General features: G+C 43.3%; 1 protein-coding gene across 1 annotated transcript in view; it reads left to right on the forward strand.

Moving 5' to 3' along the window:
• The window catches only part of LOC307227568 (CLIP-associating protein 1-like), a gene marked incomplete at its 5' end in the record, with an annotated part of 69,339 nt that overhangs the window by 18,014 nt on the left and 32,356 nt on the right, over nt 1–18,969 (forward strand). The window contains 11 exons of the mRNA XM_079996932.1: nt 3,470–3,610; nt 3,909–3,985; nt 5,148–5,240; nt 5,392–5,537; nt 6,674–6,809; nt 8,901–8,971; nt 9,464–9,523; nt 12,207–12,284; nt 12,868–13,035; nt 14,618–14,664; nt 14,838–15,020. Of these exons, the coding sequence (XP_079853058.1) occupies nt 3,470–3,610; nt 3,909–3,985; nt 5,148–5,240; nt 5,392–5,537; nt 6,674–6,809; nt 8,901–8,971; nt 9,464–9,523; nt 12,207–12,284; nt 12,868–13,035; nt 14,618–14,664; nt 14,838–15,020 (1,200 nt within the window). The remainder of the gene's footprint in view (nt 1–3,469; nt 3,611–3,908; nt 3,986–5,147; nt 5,241–5,391; nt 5,538–6,673; nt 6,810–8,900; nt 8,972–9,463; nt 9,524–12,206; nt 12,285–12,867; nt 13,036–14,617; nt 14,665–14,837; nt 15,021–18,969) is intronic.

The following is an 18,969-nucleotide window of genomic DNA, read 5'->3' on the forward strand; positions in this document are numbered from 1 at the left end:
CAGGGGAGAGGTAGCGCCTCCTCCCTCCCTCCCTCCTTCCTCTTCCGTTCTGCCCTCTCCTCCCTCCCCCCTCCTCATTCGCTCTCCTCTCCTGGAGGCTGCACGGAGGAGAGGGCTGGCCTGGGCTCCGCGGATATGCCGGCGTGAGACCTCCCGAGGTGGAAGGACCAAGGAGTCTGCCTGTCTGTCTGCAAGCATGCTGAGGAAACTGGTCTGCCGGCGTATCTGCCCCTGTAAGGTGCCACGCCGTCTTTCTGCGGACGGGAGATTGGATGGAGGAATGGGGCGGGAGGGGTGGGGGCGGGGGGGGGGGGGGGGTTCGGTGCCGTTAGAGTAATGTAGTCAAGGTTGTAAACATTGAGTGATGCGGTGTTTGCTCAAGTCTACAGATGAATGGGGGAGAGGGAGTCACCTTTTTGGTGCGTGTGTGTGAGAGAGACGAAGAGATGGTGATATTATTATTATTATTATTGTTATGCAATGTGACGATGGACACATAGAATCTGCGATGTGTTTGCTTGACTTTGAATCAGACTGTGAGGTCGCTTCTATCCGTGTCTTCGCGGCGGTTATGGTCTAGCCTGTTGGCTAGAAGGAAATCCATTTTTCACCGTGATTCTGAGTTTCCGATTCTCTCGCGTTTCCGCTCGCTGGGATGGATGGGGAGATGGGCCCAGAAAAGGCTCATTTGTCGGGGAGCATCGCACCGGCTGGGCTCGTGAGATACTTTACTTTGGTCAAGGACACTTTTGTTCTTGCGATTTGTGATAGACTCCACTGCGATACTCAAATTAAAACCAGTCGATCAAACAGTTTGTGGGAAATTCCAGATCACGGAATCTGTTTATTTTAGAGGTGTTGAAATTCCCAAGGAAGGATATTAAGAGGCTGCTCTGCGTTGACTTTTGGGGCATGATGCCAGGTCAGAGAGCAGGTGACTCGCTCACGTCACCTTGTGTTTATATTGAGAAGAAGTGTTGTGTCGCGTCCCGCCCCTGTGTATCGGGACCCAAAAATCTTGACGCCTGATGGCAGAAATCTCATGTTGCCGGAGTGTTGGATGCATGATGTGTATCGACTTTGAATAATTCATGAGGGTTGATGGCTTGCCTGGCAGATTCCACTGCTTTGTGTGTGTGGGTTAGGGTTAGGGTGGTGTCTGGTTGTCCAGGGCGTTAGACTCGCCTTTTTCTGGCATGCGTCTGGGGGCGGGGGTTCAATTGACTTACCTGCGCTTGTGCATTTGAATGGTCAATGTGGACGAAGCTGATGTATCTAAAAAGCTGAAAATGCTGAAACCCGCATCTTCCACGTCTTTTTTGTTTCTCACAAATCACAATTGAATATCACACATGTCAGTGTCACAAACAAGGACACACACATCAAATGCAAAATGGGGGGTGACGTTCACTAGATTGCTCAGTAAAGAACAGGCAGACAACATCATCAGTACTGACTGCCCTCTGCACACTGGAATGGGAAGGAGATATGTTTACTCTATACCATCCTTCTATGGACAGAACACTAGTACCAACAGTATTGAGGTGTAACAGCATGTAGTACTCGCTCTTAGTAATACTTGAATACTAGGGGTGTGCATCTCTCCCTTATAAGACGATCAGATACGTTATCTAGATACATGGGCTATGATACGTTTCAGGGAATATACATTTTAATACGGATACGACTTGGCACGATACGATGCAATCTCAATGTATCAATGTAGCATTAATTTTCCATTGTAAATTAATATCGGCCAATTCTATAATAAGTTTATCTTAAATATCTGACGATTTCTGTTTTGTGTTTTTGGGTCTAGGTAATCAAATTATATGTATTATATAGATAGTATTATAGATGTACATCTGACATTTTAATTGTATTTATTTTCAATATTTTTGTCCTATTTTATTATTATTTTTATTCTCTCTTTTTCCAGACTGTTAAGCTTTTTATTATTAAATTTTTATGGTCTGTACTAAAGAGCACCAAACCTCACCATAAGAAATTCCTAGTACATGTAGATACCTACATGTAATTGTACCTGGTGAATATAAACCAATTACGATTCTAAAAGTGGCATTGCTTATTCTTCAAATATATATATTTCATAAAAGACCAAGAAATGCCGAGTATTTTTGTTACTTACTGGCCTTACAGGTACTCCTCACTTATTGACCTACCTGTTTAATGACCATTCAAACTGAAGACTGTATTGTACACTGCGTACAATACCACGACTGAGTGCTGCGTGCGCGGAGTCTCAACGTCAAGCATCTCATCACGCATCACCCTTTATATACTGTATACACCATATACACTATATATACTATATACCGTATATGTATTATATATACTGTATATACACTGACACTGTATACATCGCATCTCATCACTGTTTTCAGTCTCGTTCCCGCAGTCTGTCAGTATTCACTACACTAAGGGGATGGTAGCTCACGAGGTAGAGCTGGTCATCTTGTAATCTAAAGGTTGCTGGTTCGATCCCAGGCTCTTCCTGCTACCATGCTGTAGTGTCCTTGAGCAAGACACTTAACCCCTCATTGCTCCTGATGGCTGCGTCCATCGGTGTTTGAATAATTGTAAGTCGCTTTGGATAAAAGCGTCTGATCAATGTAATGTAAGCATGTAAGCACTAGCGCTGGCAATGGCCACGCCCCCTTACCGTGAAATAACACGGGTCCTCTCTTATCGACCAATTGGCTTGATGACCTGGTCCTAGGAACGGAACTCTGTCGTACTCTCTGAACTCTGAGTACCTGTATACTAATATCTAATGTAATGTGATTCTGATCTAGTAAATATCTTCTTTTTGTGTGTGTGCGTGTGCGTGTCGAGACGGGGAGAGAGGGAGAGTGCGGAAGGAGAAGTGTTGGGTTGACATGACTAGCAACGTTAGATCTGTGAAAACTTCTGCAGCAGCTTAGTTTATACTAAATTAGAATTAGCAGCAAAGCTTCAACCAATTCGTAACTTCAGGCCCAGGACATCGACCATGGTACATTAAGATAGATCCACGTGTCCGCGTATTCATGGGGTTGCATCTTTCACGTTAAAACCGGTTTCCTATTCATATCGGTGAATCGTTACAACCCTATTAAATACCAAAATGTTCAGCTCCAATAACGTGCGGTTCCTGATTTTGAAGCCCCCTTTTGTTCATTCTTTTCAGTAATTTACTTGTTCACTGTGCCGCAGAACATTATGAATTGCAGTAAACGGCTCTCCTGGTAGGCTTCAGGCGGAGCACAGTGGGCAGGGACTGTAGAGAGGCATTTTCTTCAGAAACGTTGTGGCTGAAATATCCCGACGGTGGGAGGTTTTGCAATGACATGCATAGTTTGGATGCCTTCAGCGCGGCTTTCCTCCGCGCTGCCAGGAGCTGTCAAAGCCTCATTGTGCGGTCGGTGATCGTAGCGCTGTGTGTTCCTCATCCCCTCTCCTCCCCCAGATAAGAACTTTGAGGACGATGACTCCGTGGACGGCGGACGCTGCTCTTCCTCCTCCAAAGCGGTTCCGGCGTCTGGGAGGAAGTCTGTGAGCATGGGGTCCTTCCGCCGGCCAGGCTCCGCCTCCAGTGCCAAGTCGGCAGGTCAGAGCCTGCTTCATAACGGCCTTTCCTCTTCATCCGAGAGACGAAAAAATTGAAGCACTGATGAACAAAATGATGAAAAGGATAAAATAACAAACAATTTGATTTTTGAGTCAATTTTTAAGTTGGAAAAAAATGTGTAGTACTTAGTTTGCTTACAAAGACCTCAGTTGTTGAAATGAAAATGTAAGGACTTTGTGTAAGTGTAAAAGTGCAGCACCAAGTGTTGAGGTGTTCCGACAGAAACAAAACTGTTAGATCTGCTGGTGTGAGTCTTCCCTCCTGGTTGTGTCCTCAGGGAGAGATGGGTCGAGCGCTGGGGCCGTGGACGAGGAAGACTTCCTCCGTGCTTTTGAGGACGTTCCCACTATTCAGGTAATCGGCCAAAGCAACGCTTTCTCCTTCAGCACAAAATGACAATGCTTACATATTAACCGTATTTATATTGAAAATAGATATGTCTTTTTGCCTTCCTTGACATCGCACGTCCTGCGATGTGTGTATGTATGTATGTATGTGTGTGTGTATATATATATATATATATATATATATATATATATATATAAAAAGTGGAATCGAAGTGTGTGTGTGTGTGTGTGTGTGTGTGTGTGTGTGTGTGTGTGTGTGGTGTTTGTCCTGACACCACCACCAATTGACCTAAACACCTCATGCTACAACTTTTTTGCTGCTTGATATAAAAGGAAAACTCGCACGGTTATCATTTTTCGTGACTAATCTACAAGAGAAGTCTGTCTGATACAAAATAATTTACTCAGATTTAAGGGTTCTTTTGCAAATTTCCAAGAACCGCGTATTCGATAACACACGTGCTTTTTAAATCCGCTTTTAAAGTTGTGTAGGTTGCCCATGGCAATAATCGGTTCCTATGCCTATCTCAGTCACGCTCTCGACTCGCTCACCTTATGATGTCACAGCACGGCTGAATGAATGAATGAATGAATGAATGAATAATGAATAATGTCCCGAAGCGCCATGTTCCCCCATGTTTGTTTACATCGCTCCCGTGTGTAGATAACTTAAAGCACCGTGGTGTAAAACATTGAAGCTGTAAAGCTTCTGCTGCTGATTTGCGACATAGTGATAGAAACAGTATTGGGGTGCAAACACACTACATACACACTACACTTTACATTGTGGACCATTGCTGGCCGCAGAAAATGCTCAAATGTTTGGCTTGAATTCACAAAATGTTTACTAATATTTTTCCATGGAGCACTTCTTATAAGAAAGAGTAACGTTTAGTTTTACAAAGGAAAAATAAACCTTCCTGTCACAGTTGACAGTTTACTGATTATAGCCTAAATGTGCCAATAATAAAGATACCATCCCAATCATTATAGAGAGAATCTTTCCATATATATATACTGTGTGTGTTAATCTTGACATTGTCGACAATAGAGGACATACAGATGGTATACTATGCATACCGCCATATTGAGAAATGACACATTACTGTGTTTTCACTGAAAATTGCTTCCATTTTCCATCAATGTTTTATTCTCTTTCTCTCTCTCAGATCTACTCTAACAGAGAGGTGGAGGAGGCAATGACCAAGGTGCGTGACGTTTTGTCGGACGACAAGCGGGACTGGGAGCTCCGCGTGGCTGCTGTAAGCGAGCTCATACTTTGTCCTCATTCTGGGCGATATCGAACAAGATATTATCGCGCTTAAAAGCCAAAAATGTTTGGTTGCCCGCCTTGCCCTAATTGTGGGTGCCGTGACCCATGTCCTTCTCGCCCCTCCGGCGTCTCTCTCACAGCTGAAGAAGGTGCGCTCCCTCCTGCTGGCAGGGGCGGCAGAATTTGACGGCTTCTCCCAGCAGCTGCGCCTCACGGAGGCAGCGTTGAAGCTGTCGGCCAAGGACCTGCGCTCCCAGGTGGTGAGAGAGGCCTGCCTAACGCTGGGGTGAGACACACACACACACACACACACACACACACACACACACACACACACACACACACACACACACACACACACACACACACACACACACACACATACAAACACACACACACACACACCACTATGTAGGGGGGGGGTCACTCGGGAATAGGGCTGTGACAATAACCCCATTACCGCAATACCACGGTTACGTGACATCACTGCGGTATTAAGCTCAGTAGCGTCGTCACCGCAAATAATATTTATATTCTGGCAGTTTCATCTGCCACATGCCAACCGAGTGGCGTTTTCAGGGCCCACAGGCACAGAGACAGACGATTGGGTAGAAGACACACAAGTTAATTGTAGCGAGTGGGCTAGGTGGAACAAGCCCCGGAGCAGATGGACAGCAGGTCATGACAAGGGCTGTGTGTGTGTGTGTGTGTGTGTGTGTGTGTGTGTGTGTGTGTGTGTGTGTGTGTGTGTGTGTGTGTGTGTGTGTGTGTGTGTGTGTGTGTGTGTGTGTGTGTGTGTGTGTGTGTGTGTTACATTTTTTTGCTGGTTAAAGTTACAGGAGGATATGAAATATAAACAAAAGAATGTTATGTTATCATCACTGACTGTCTTCCATGCTATGGTCAAGGACTTCTGGAGAAACTTTTCAGTTGCTCCACTGAGTCTGCTGCCGCTCGTCACCTCAGCTTTCAGTTGGCTCGTAGCAGACAATTGGTTTGTAGCCAACAATTGGCTCACAAATTAATATTTTAAATGACTAAAAGGGAGTCACTGAAGTTCATACAAAGCCATTAACATCTACAACAGCAGAATGTGTTCTGGCTCCACACAAAATGGGAGGATTCATCGGTGACCCAGATATCCCAGCATTCATTTCCGTAACGGGCGGGGGGGGCACCTGCCAGAGTTCATTCTTCTTGACAACTAATCCGAACATAAAAAGTCCAATTCTGATATCCGGAGATTCAAGAGTCCTATTAAACTTTCACTGTTTGAATGTCAAAACTGATCGGCCTTTATCTTGTTCACCAGGTTTTATCCTTTTTTTCCCCTGTGTAATTATCCTCAAGATGTATAGATATAATACTCCAATCTGTCTTTCTTTCTTTGGTTGGTCATTTCTTCATTCTCTCCCTCTGTAGCCATCTGTCGTTGGTTCTGGGCAGTCGCTTCGACCACGCTGCAGAGGCTGTCATGCCGATCCTGCTGAACCTCGTTCCTAACAGTGCCAAAATCATGTCGAGCTCCGGTGTGGCCTCCATCCGCCTCATACTAAGGGTGAGCAGCATTTTACGTTAACGGGCGAAGAAAGAAACGGGGGAAAAATGGGTGAGATTATTAATTTCTTATTCAGGCAGGTTGCTAAACGAGGGACTCCCGTATTCATGAGCATTTATTTTTATATCCGCTTTCTCAACCGAAATTTTTTTGGACAAAAGGTGCTTACAAAATTCACAGACCTGCACAGTTTCAAGTCATTTGGTCCAAGTCTCAAGCAGGTCCCAAGTCATTTTTTCTTGGAAAAGTCAAGTCACAGGTTATGTAGGGTTGGGTCGAGTCCTTAGTTAAAGCAAGTCAAGTCCGAAGTCAAGTCAATTTTTTTTCTATAATTTTTTTATTTTTATACTTTTATTTTATATATATATATATATATATTTTTTTTAATTATTGATACTCAGTGAAATAAATGTAGTCAAATGAAAAACAAATCACTCTATAAAAGCTTATTTATTTCTTAGTTTCTTCTCAATCAAAAAAAATATTCCCTCCCCATCACTTTTAAACTGAAATACTGACAGCCAGACCACAAGATCAAACTTTGTTACATTGTGCCCCTGTCCATCTGTCTGTCTGTTTGCAGAATAGCTCAAAAAGTTCTGAACAAATTTGCACAAATTGAATTTATTATATGCAAATGACTGAACGAAATTTTTGACTCCGAAAGTGATGACTCTTGGCACAGTTGCGGCCGCCATGATGATCTGATTATCCATACTGTGTGTGTTCATCATACAATCATACGAGTGCTTCCCCTTGAAACAAAGGTCAGGTATCGAGGAGCTTGACTGACAGCGCTCGCATACCGGCTAACATTACACTGACACCTGTAACATGAACATTGACATGGTTAAACATTTTAATATTTAATATTATATTATACTTTGTAGTATGACGATGGATATCGTAAGATGATAGAAAAAATGTATCGTCTATATATTTTTAGAGCCTGACCGATGCCAGATTTTTGGGTCTGATGCGGATCTAGATTTTGGAGAATCCTGGCCCACCAGTTACCGATGTTTTGACAGATATTTTGTCAAAAAGTGCAAAAAATTTAAATACATTTTAAATACTTATATTTTATTTAAGTTTTTATGTTTGAGAACATTTAACTTATAACCAAACAAATCAATCAAAATAAAGACAGTTTTTTACAGTTTTATGTCGTCGTTTGTTTAAGTTGCCGTCTCCTATGCTGTTCTCGATCGCACTGGAACCATGACACGCCCCTTTTTCCGGCAAGTTCGTGACATCGAACGTGACACGCCAAAAAAAGAACGGCATCTCTCCTGGCAATGGTAAAGGTGTCAGTCGCCTATTTTTAGCGGGTTTACCCACGTTTAAAAAAAACCCCGGGCATACCCGCTAATCTGTGTAAAAACAGTATAACTGATGTTGTGTGTGTTGTGTTGTGTTGTGTGTATTTCTTCCTTTGGGGGAGTGGAATATTTGATTCACAGTTTGAGCAGGATATTATATTAGATATTGGATATTAATTATAATCCATCAAATGAGTGATTTCCCCATTTTGTCTGCATCCCGGTACTCTTGCAAGCGCTGCGTTCGCAAATCAGCGGCAGAATTGCTTTACGCCAATATTTTTGCAACACTGTGTGTTGCGTTTCTTGCGCGCGCACGGGAACAAGTGTAAACAAAGATAGCGGAGCATTGACAAGCTCAAACAAGAAATTGAGAGCCCTGACAAGCGCCTTCCTGTGAGGCTTTTCCGTGTGTTTTCCTTTTATATCAATTTTTTTTTAATATATAAACTATTTATTAGTTGAATATACAGAAAATGAAGCCTACCCTTACATCCCTACTGCTGACTCCCCCAAAGCCTTTCGCCCAACAATCGCCGTGAGCGGTTCCCTTCTTTTATTTCCAAGCCAAAGAACAATTTCTTCCTATTTTCGTCCCAGTGAACTCATCCGTGTCGTCCCTAACGACTCCCTATTGTTCATCCAAGCTTTTATAAATCCAAGCCGTTGTCAAACGGTGTCCCGAGTAACATCCACGACCAATAATCGATATTGTTTTCGGTGTAGTTTTATTTCTTTTATTATGTCTTTTGCTCCTTGCCCTCCACAGCACACCCACTACCCGCGTCTCATTCCCATCATCTGCAGCAATTGCACCTCCAAGTCTGTGGCCGTCAGAAGGTGAGATGTGCGTGTGGTATGGGATCGGGGTTGTGAGTGATTATTTAAAAAAACAAAAAACAAACACCCACTGCGTCACACTGGTGATTTATATTCATCAGTCACATCAACGTTGTTTTTCACAGGTTTGTCGATCTTGAAAAACATATTCCTTTTTATTTGCTATCAGTACATTTTCATGGAAAAATAAAATTTACTTGGTGTGAGTCAGTAAATTGTAGAGGTTAGGTATAAATATAGTTTGGGCATATTACTGTACAGAATGAATAAATATGTGTACCTTTGGTATGCATAAATTGTCGGCCTGAATTATTTCCAAATGATCAATTCCAATTCCTTGGGATTCCATGCATCTTGATCTGTAACTTGACAGTCATATCACTTATAAGTCATTTCCATTACGTCCATAGATTCTTATTTTGTTTGTTCCAAATGTCTCCGCCCGGAAGTAATTCATGTAACCCCCCCCCCGCCCCCCCCTCGACTTCTCAGACGCTCTTTTGAGTTTCTGGACCTCCTACTGCAGGATTGGCAGACCGGCTCTCTGGAGAGGTAAGAGACGCCGCCGCGCTTTATGAACGTAATGCTGCTGATGCATAGTGACTCCACGTGCTGTGTCGCGAACGCTGCTTATGTCTGTTTGTGTTTCATTTGCTTTGGGCGTTTTTACTTAAAGATCTAACTCTTAACTTTGAATGCTTTGCCTCCCGACTCTCAACATGCCAAGCTCTGGTTTGAAGCAGGGCGTCTGTGGGCCCTTAAAAAGTGTTAATTTGAGTTTGTTGGGATTTAATGGAAGCAGAGCAGAACTGTGTGTGTGTGTGTATATATGTATATCTTTATATATATATATATATATATATATATATATATATATATATATATATACAGTATATACACAGTATACTGTGTGTATATCTTTTTTTTTGTTTATGTCCTTGGTAAAAAAAAAAAAAAAAAAAGAATCAGGAAAACTAATGACAGATAAGGCTTGTCATAATTTCAGTTTTCTCATCACTCCAAATACGGTCCTAAATTTTCTTTTGCTTCTCAAAAGTCTTGCATTTGAGGATGCCTACAGACGTAGGGTTGAGGGAGCTTGGATCCTTTCCATTGTAAGTGGTAGAAGAAGGAAGCCGGCGCCAGAAGAGGGGAGGGGGGGTCCCACGAACATCCAGCCATAACACTATTAAACATTCATTCAGGGGACGACAGGAAAATCTTTTCTCCCATTCCAGATCTCACTAATAATTGATTATCTCAAAAGGATGAGGATGAGCCTGTATTTTGAAAACATATACCAAAGACCCCCGGGGTGTACCTCTCCTCGGCTCAAGCCGAAGCCAAAGCTCAATCCGCCTGGCGCCGGAGTTCTTAGCTTGTGCGTTTTAATCATTTTAAGAAAAAGTGTGCTCCGATTCAACAAGATGATATATTTTACAATATGTCCACTTGAGAGGGCAGAACGGTTTCCGGCAGCAACACGTACCGGTACACGCTCCATAAAGGTAGTTAACGGTTATGGATATGATTTGGATTGTGATATCAAAGATAATATAATAATGTTAAACAGAACATGACGCTGTGATATGAGTAGAATTAGGAAAAATGTCAGATTAGAGAAGAGCGGACACGGATGCCGTGGGCGGAGGAGAAGAAACACACTTGGAGTGTGTTGAAAAGTTTGTCTCAGTTTTCAGTGTGCAGGATGATCCGGCTCTTACGGGGCTAAGCATTTATTTGAGCTTTGAAATTGTATGAAATATTTTGTTTGTATTTATTCCACTACAAAAAAAAAATGTTTATTTTTTTATAAAATTATTTATAATAATTGAATGTGACAAGATTCAAAACTTCTTATTGAGAAACAAGTGTTTTTCTTTACAAGTCAAGACTCGACAGTCTAACGATGGCGTACCGTCAGTGTTGGAAAAAAAAATACATACACGTTTAAATCAAAAACGAATCAAATCTTGAACCTTAAAATCGAATGTCAAATTGAGTCGTGGATTTGGAGAATCGTGACATCCCTAATAATAGTAGTAGTAATAATAATGGAAGTAATGCTGATAGTACTAACATATTATCATAGCTGCATCAAGATATTTATATATTCACAAGGCGCTAAGACTGGGTCAAGTCGGCAGCGATGGTTCGGATCGTAGTCTGTGTCAGACCGCTGCTGGTTCACCCCGAAGGGCCGCACGCCCCTGCGCCAGGAAACCTGAAACTGGCCCCGCCGGGATCTAGCACAGCGCTTTCGTGGCAAATGCCAGCGATACAGACACTCTGTCTTGGAAAGGGGTGGTTGTATTTCTGGCTGGCCGCTTCCCGTCCCAGCGGCCCCAAAGAAACCCAACCTGAGCTTCCCTCACCAGGGGAACTCTCCGCCTCTCATCCATCCTCATTGAGCCATCTTTCGATCCAATTCACTCTCTCTCTCTCTCTCTCTCTCTCTCTCTCTCTCTCTCTCTCTGTGTGTGTGTGTGTGTGTGTGTGTGTGTGTGTGTGTGTGTGTGTGTGTGTGTGTGTGTGTGTGTGTGTGTGTGTGTGTGTGTGTGTGTGTGTGTGTGTGTGTGTGTGTGTGTGTGTGTGTGTGTGTGTGTGTGTGTGTGTGCAGCAGACAGTCCACTGTCTTTCTGTTGTGTGTTTTTTTTTGGGGGGGTTTCTTTTTCCATTGAGGCAATAGGAAAGTCACAAGTGAGTCAAATCGGGGAACAGAAGAGTATAGGTCAGATCAGTTCAAATGGCAGCTCGGAGCCAAACGTGCGGTTCTACACATTTGGCTGAACAGCAAGTGTGGTTTGTAGCAATAAAATGAAAAAACAAATATAAAATCCACTGCAAACTGTATAGATGAAGATATGTCCTCCAATAAAAAGATGCCCCAGTTGTCCCAACCATTGTCGTCTCAGCCAATCACAGCCAAGCAGCATGACAATATGACTAAGTAATATCCAAAAATACAGTTAGAAATTTAAAATTTTTGGTGTTGGTGCATTTTCTTTTTTTTCTATTTTCTTTTTCATTATTTCATGAGTAGCCAAACTGTTTCAACCAAAAAATATTAGTAATGTTGATTTGTAGGAACCCATAACTGGTAAATGTAAATGGGAAAAACATATATTTTTTACTGATCTGAGTAATTCCCGTTTGTTCATGTTTGCGTTCATATGTTGCCGTCAGATTTCCAACTCCCACGGCATGACTTACCGTCTTCTTCTGAATCCTTCAGGCACGCCGTGGTTTTGACGGACACCATCAAGAAAGGGATCCACGACGCCGACGCCGAGGCACGTTCCGTGGCCAGGAAGTAGGTCGCATCGTCACTTTCCACACTGCATGTGAAGTTCCAAACGGAAGTTTAACGTTTGCAGACACTGAATGAAAATGCACAGTAAATGTCTAAAATAAGAGACGAAAAGCCTTTTAGATTTTTAGGTTTTAGACAGCAGGGTTGGATATTATAGTATGTGTTTATACAGTATATCTAGTGTTTTTTTTTTTTTTTAACAAATCCACTTTTCGTTTCCAGGATCTGTAGAACAAACACTGTACTAATGCAGATTGCATGTTAATAATATATTGTTAAATCTGGCCTGCAAATTAATTTGAATCAATATATCACAGAATAAAATATAATACATATCATACCCCATGCTGTAATCTTTTTTTTTTTTTTTTTTTTTCCCATCATGGACAGAGTGTATTGTTTCTTTAACAAATCCCCTCTTGGTTTAACCAGAACAGGCCTCTGTATTCAGTGGCCTATGCTGTTGGATTCTTTTGAATCTCTGGTTTGAACCCAAGTGGCATAAAAAAAATAAAAATGTATCTATTGAGCCCTATTAAAAAGTGCCCGCCCTTGAAAATCGCAACTTTCCGCGCCGCCGCAGGTGCTACTGGAGCTTCCAGGGCCACTTCAGCCGGGAGGCGGAGCAGCTGTTCCAGGGCCTGGAGTCGTCCTACCAGAAGGCCCTGCAGGCCCACCTCCGCAGCGGTGACAGCCTGGCCTCCCTGCCGGCCTCCGACCGCTCCTCCTCCTCCTCGCAGGAGAGCCTCAAGTAGGGCGCCGCAAATTCACCCTTAACAAGCTTTTGTTTTGCTGGTTGAAAGGTTTATCGAATCGGAAGTTAGGATGCCCACGCGTGGTTACGTATGTGTCTTTGAGGGGGAGGTCATCCTAAAGGCACGTCAATAGTCTGGCTGCTAGGGCAGGATATGTTGGTCTGTATGGTCTATGAATAACAGGAGCAAAATAGTCCTTTACACACAGAATGACCAACGACATTCCAGGATATAGTAAGCAATAATGATAAATATAAGAAAGAAAAAAAAATACTATAAGACTGCATACCAGAGACACTCCACTATTACATAAGTTAATGAGATTTCTGGCTTTTCAAAACAAAACAGTCCATTTTGTAATGGCCAACACACGCCTACCGTACATATTAGATAGGACAGATATTCCTGTTGGCTGTCTGTCGTCCAGACCGTCCAACCCTGCCGAGACGACCCTTTAAACGTGCCGTTGGGTTGCCGGGCTCCGTAGCCATGGCACAGCGGCAAAGAATGACGTATTCAGGTCAGTCGGTCTGGAACGAGAGACTGCGCTGTCTGTAGCTCTGAGCTGGGTCACTTGATTCTGTTGTTTCTTTTATTTTTTATTTTTTTCATGGGTCAGTAGGGTTCGTAGGGCCAAGATGTCTTGTAATTTAGCTCAAAGATGCAAAGTTCAAGTGCTATATATTTATACAGTGCTTTATATTTTTGATATACTCTTTCTCTCCCTCTCATGCTCTCTACCCAGACATTGTCATTAGGACTGATGTAGATGGGTTGTGGAGGGGAAGAGGATTTATCAATTATTTGTCAGTCTCGGGTTGAATATTTTGCACAGGGACGTTTTATCTAAGGCCCTGTCCACGCGTATAGGGATATTTTTTTGAAAACGTAGTGTTTCCGCTGTGTTTTTGCCTCCCGTCCACACGGAAACAGCGTTTTAGTACTCCTGGGTGGAGGTTTTTCAAAACTCAGTTTTTGTGTGGACCTCAGCTTTGGCATTTGCACACGCGTCAGGAACCTACGAACGATGGCCCACGACCGTTGCGATGTCCGCGGCGTCTCCATGAAAATTCTAAAAAGTCTCGCCAGCTTTAGGAATGGCGCCCGCACAGCATTGTTTATGAAAATTATCATCGCGGCGCTCAAGAAAAGGCTCAATACACATGTTCCTAACGTTGTTCTGTGGTGTTTTGGTTTCTCTGCATGGCCTGGAATGCTTAGGGTTTTTAAATTGTTTTTGAACTCTCGTGTGAAAAAAGGCATTTTCATGTGGACAGGGCCTAAGTCTAAGAGGTTGTGAACTAATCGTTTGATTCTGTTCGCCACGGTCTGGAAACCAACAAGTTGTAAAATGTATCTGACTTCTAAGCCAAGCTATGACACGTTTTTGTAAAATCCAGGAAATGTAATTGAATGGCAAAGTGTCACAGACACGGTGGTATATTTAACAGATCGAAATTCGCCACGTTGAACTCCCAAACCTAGGTAGCAGACCGAAGAATCTCGAAAGTCTGACATATGTGTTTGTTTGTTTGTGTACACCGGACCCGAGTGTGACCGTCTGTTCTGTGTTTACAGTCGTCCGCTGTCTGTGAAGAGCACGGTTGGATGCGGCGGGACCAGAGGTGAGAACGAGCCGAAACCGCGGAAAGACGGTTTCTTTTCCCGCGTTGCGCAGGAAACAAACGGGACAAAAATGATCTCAGCGTTTTGAGGATCAATATGACTTCTAGTTTCTACATTGGAGCCTTTCTCTCGCCCCTGATCAAACAAAGCTTTCTCCCGCCGTCTCCTCCAGCCAAACCCGGCCAGGCCGCCAAGCCGCCCGCCGGCACCGCGCCGGGCTCCCTGCAGCGCTCCCGCAGCGACGTGGACGTCAACGCCGCCGCCAGCGCCACGGCGCGGACCCGCATGACGCCGGTGCCTTCGTCCGCCTTCAGCTCGGCCTCCGCGCTGCCACCGGGTTCCTACGCCTCGCTCGGTGAGAGGGCGCGCGCACACCCCTTTCTCCCACACCCCGCTGGCTTTGCCAAAACAATTATTGCGTTACATATTTGTTGTGTTTCGCGGGCTGCGAAACTTAGGGTCATTACCATACTGACGCCGTTGTGGAGGTTATCTTAATGAGCAGCCATAAGTTCGTTTTGACCACTTTTTTATGATGATATTATTTTGTAAAACAGTGTGAGTAATGATGTTGTAAATGGTTTATAATGATATTACATAGCATGAGAATGACACATCAAACTATTAAACCAGTGATCAGATTTTCTGGACGTCCCATCAGATTTACTTAACCATAATAACTATTATAACTGGTGCTATATTATGGGGGTCCTCCCATCCAGCCGAGAACTGAATCCAAACGATCCTCCATCCATCTCTATGGTGTAATGATCTGGGTGTAAACTGGGTTTTATCACAAGGTTTTTTCAAGGTCAAACTACAGTGGGAGTTTTCGTTTGGAAAGACCCGATGCATTTCACTGTTAGTTATTTTTACCCCGGTCTAACTAAATCCCTCAAGCTAAATCCATAACCCATAATCCATAACCTGTTTCCTTAACGACCTTCCATAATACATTTTTAAATTGAATTGCCGAAGTATTTCCATGTAGTGTATATGATTACACACACATCCAAACTGCTGCAACAGCCTAACTGTTTCCTTACCCATGGAGCCCTCCCTTGATTTGGACTTGAACTCTAACCTTCGACCCCTAACCCCCTGTGTTGCGTCTCTCCCTCCTGTCATGTTTCCGCCTCTCTCAGACGACTCGCGGTCTCTTAATGTGGAGGGTAAGCTGTGGCTTTTACATCATGGGGCAACCTCGGGATCTGTGTGTGTGTGTGCGCGCGTGTGTGTGTGTGTGTGTGTGTGTGTGTGCGCGCGTGCGCGTGTGTGCGCGCATCAATAGTGCTGTGGTGGTACGTCACTGTGTATCTGCATGGAAACCCTTCTGCATGGTGTACACCTGCCAATTCTTTCCTGGAGATTAAAGAGATGAGTTTAGTTTAGTTTTTCTTTTCAGGGTTGATCTCCGATCTGCTCCGGGGCAGCGGAGCAGCAGCAGGAAACGGAGTGAATTAAATACACCTAGAGTTTTTATTTGCTTTGTTTGGAGAGAACATCCATCTGATCGGAGCTAAGGAGCCGCGGAACCTTGCATAAAATAATTTTGAATATATTCGATGGGCTCTCTGACACAAGCACACCGATCACACACAAAAAGGGAAAACATTACCAAAGTGGTGTAGTTGGCGTAGTTTAGTTTATGAAGTCTAAAGGGCCTTTAGTTGGAGGACTAAACCCTGTTGACATTAAACTGTGTGTTGGCTTCCACCAGCCTTCATCAGGGTGTCGGCCTGGACGTCACATCTCGTGCCCAGTTTATTTGAGTGGCCGTTTATCACAGTTACAGTCTGAAAGGGTTGGACAAGCTGACATTTACACAACAGCCATGAGTCATCAGCCGCCAGGCAGGAGGCTAACAAAAATGTTTTCCCAATCCAAACCCATATGGGGAAAGGAAAGGACAGCTTGGTGGGATTTGCAAAAATGATTTGTATTAATATTCAGTCTGTCTTGTAATGGGGGGTGGGGGTTAAAGAACCATAGTGGTCGAATTAGTTTTACTCGCAGGTGCGCACATTTTACCATGCCCCTGAAACCCCGCCAAAATGACATGGCGGTCCCACCGATGATTCCATTTGAAAAAGGCGGAAGTGACATTGCTTTAAATGGAATTAAAGCAATAGAAAATATGGCCAAAGTAAGTGACAACATTTTGCGTGACTGTGATTGTCAGCAGGACAAGGAGACGATTTTAAGGTAGGGCGCTCATGGTAGCATTCAAATATTCCTTCCTGATACTACAAATCTCACAAATGCCAGTTATGCCATCAAAGCTGTGTGCTGACGAGTACGGGACTATAATGGGCAAAAAGAGCCTACGCACTAACCGACATTTAACTGGTGTTGACAGGATGGATGGCGTATTAATTTACGACCGCGAACCCTTTCAGAATAGTAATGAAGTTCTCTGAGATCCGCGGCCCATTAGGCATCCGTGAGATGTATTATCCATCAATATAGATTGTGTTCTCTAGGTGGTGCTGCTGTTTTACTGATTCCGATGCTACTTTTATTCCCTCTTTGTCTAATATTCGCTTGAAATCATCCACATTTCACTGCATTCCATTCAGACTTGCGTGGCGCTGCACGGACACTGAAGGGGTAGGCGTTATGCCTCGTCGGGCTTCGCAGCCAAAGGGAGAGCGCCGATCGGACCACGGACAGGCCGACGGGCGTTCATGTCGATATTGATCGCTTGACTCCGCAGCCAGACATCGATTGTTCCATCAGACGGTCAGTTAAGGCCCCCCCCACCCCCTAAAGGAAGAGACAAAGTCCAGGATCTATTGGATTTGTCGAGCACAGCTTGGGCGGGAGGCTTATCGACGCTGACCCCTCCGGTATATGCTCCGTTAAAACCGTGCCTCCATCTGCGTATGATGCCGTGTGGTTTGACATTTAAATCAAACTGACAACGAGTCACCATCATTAATTAAGAGTTGGGTAAAAATATTTTGTGCATAAATAAAACATGTAAAACTAAACTATGAATAATGAACATAAATCATTTGCTAAGCCGCCCTTGCAAGTCCTTCAGTGCCCCGCAGGGGGCGATGGACCTCGGTTGGGGGAACCCCAGTGGTAAAATAAACAAATATACACAGAACAAAAACTATTTGGGCTTCACACACTTAAACACCTCACACACTTTACTTTACACATGAAGGGTGCTGAGACTGAAAGGATGACGCAGATCTCACCTGATTGGTTCTCTGTTACGCCGACACGGAAACCAAGAGTAGCGGCGCTCCAACGTGGTGTTTCTAGATACCGTTTCAATGTTCGTCATTCCCTCACGCTCAAAATGCAAACTTTTTGTGCGAGGTGGCTGTCGGTTACGAAACCTTTTGGTGATGTTTGAATTGTGATTCTGTGCAGTGTTTCTACTGCAGTGTTGGAGTGTTTCGATCGTGATGCATGTGATCTGACTGTACTGCATATCCGTAGTGGCATGACGACAAGTGGAGTAAGTGGCAACGTGGTCTGTTTGTCCTGTTTGTCTCCCAGAGTGTGTTATTTTTTTTGAGGATTCAAGTCAAATGTGTGTTTTATTTTCCTCTGTTCCCCTTGAATATCATCATTGTATAAGGCATTTTTCCGACGTTGCATTCCTCACATACGTTTGTTGTTGGAGATTTCCACACGCAAAGTAGACTTGAATGTCCAAAAGACAAATGTTTTGTAGAGAAAACGATGTCAGAATGAGAATTTATCAAGATCAGAATTTATTCCGATAACTAGGAATTTGTTCTGGTGAGGTTTGGTGCATTTCCCAACAGACCATTAGCATAAAAAAGAAGAAAAAAAAAAAGCTTAACAGTCCGAAAAAATGGAGAATAATAATAAAATAATATAGAATAAAAGAGTGAGTAAAAGAGTAAGAGTAAGAAATCTGAAATAAAATAAAAATAAATGTGTAATTGTCAAACACATACAAATAGCCAAAAAATACGAAAAAAATGGATGAATTATTGTTAGGTATATAGGGTATACATTGTAAATATTATTTACTACTATGTGCTAACCACTTTATTACTGTATGTACAGTGTTATACCAGTACGTGAAAACGCTGCTGTGATGAATTCCAAATAAACATTTTCTCCTCGATGAAACTTGATTTTAAAGGCAGTAATGTCAAACACCAGAGGCTGTCTGGGATATCACCCCAAAAAAAAAAAACTAAAAAAAACGATGCACATATAATAAAATTGCAGTACCTAGCATTGCGTTGCCAGAGCGACTCCTTGCTACCATCTTTTTAATGTAGTGGCCCTTCTGCCTTCCCCTGACTTCT

The sequence above is a fragment of the Zeus faber genome (genome assembly GCF_960531495.2).
Source record: "Zeus faber genome assembly, chromosome: 2".
NCBI classification, from domain to species: domain Eukaryota; kingdom Metazoa; phylum Chordata; class Actinopteri; order Zeiformes; family Zeidae; genus Zeus; species Zeus faber.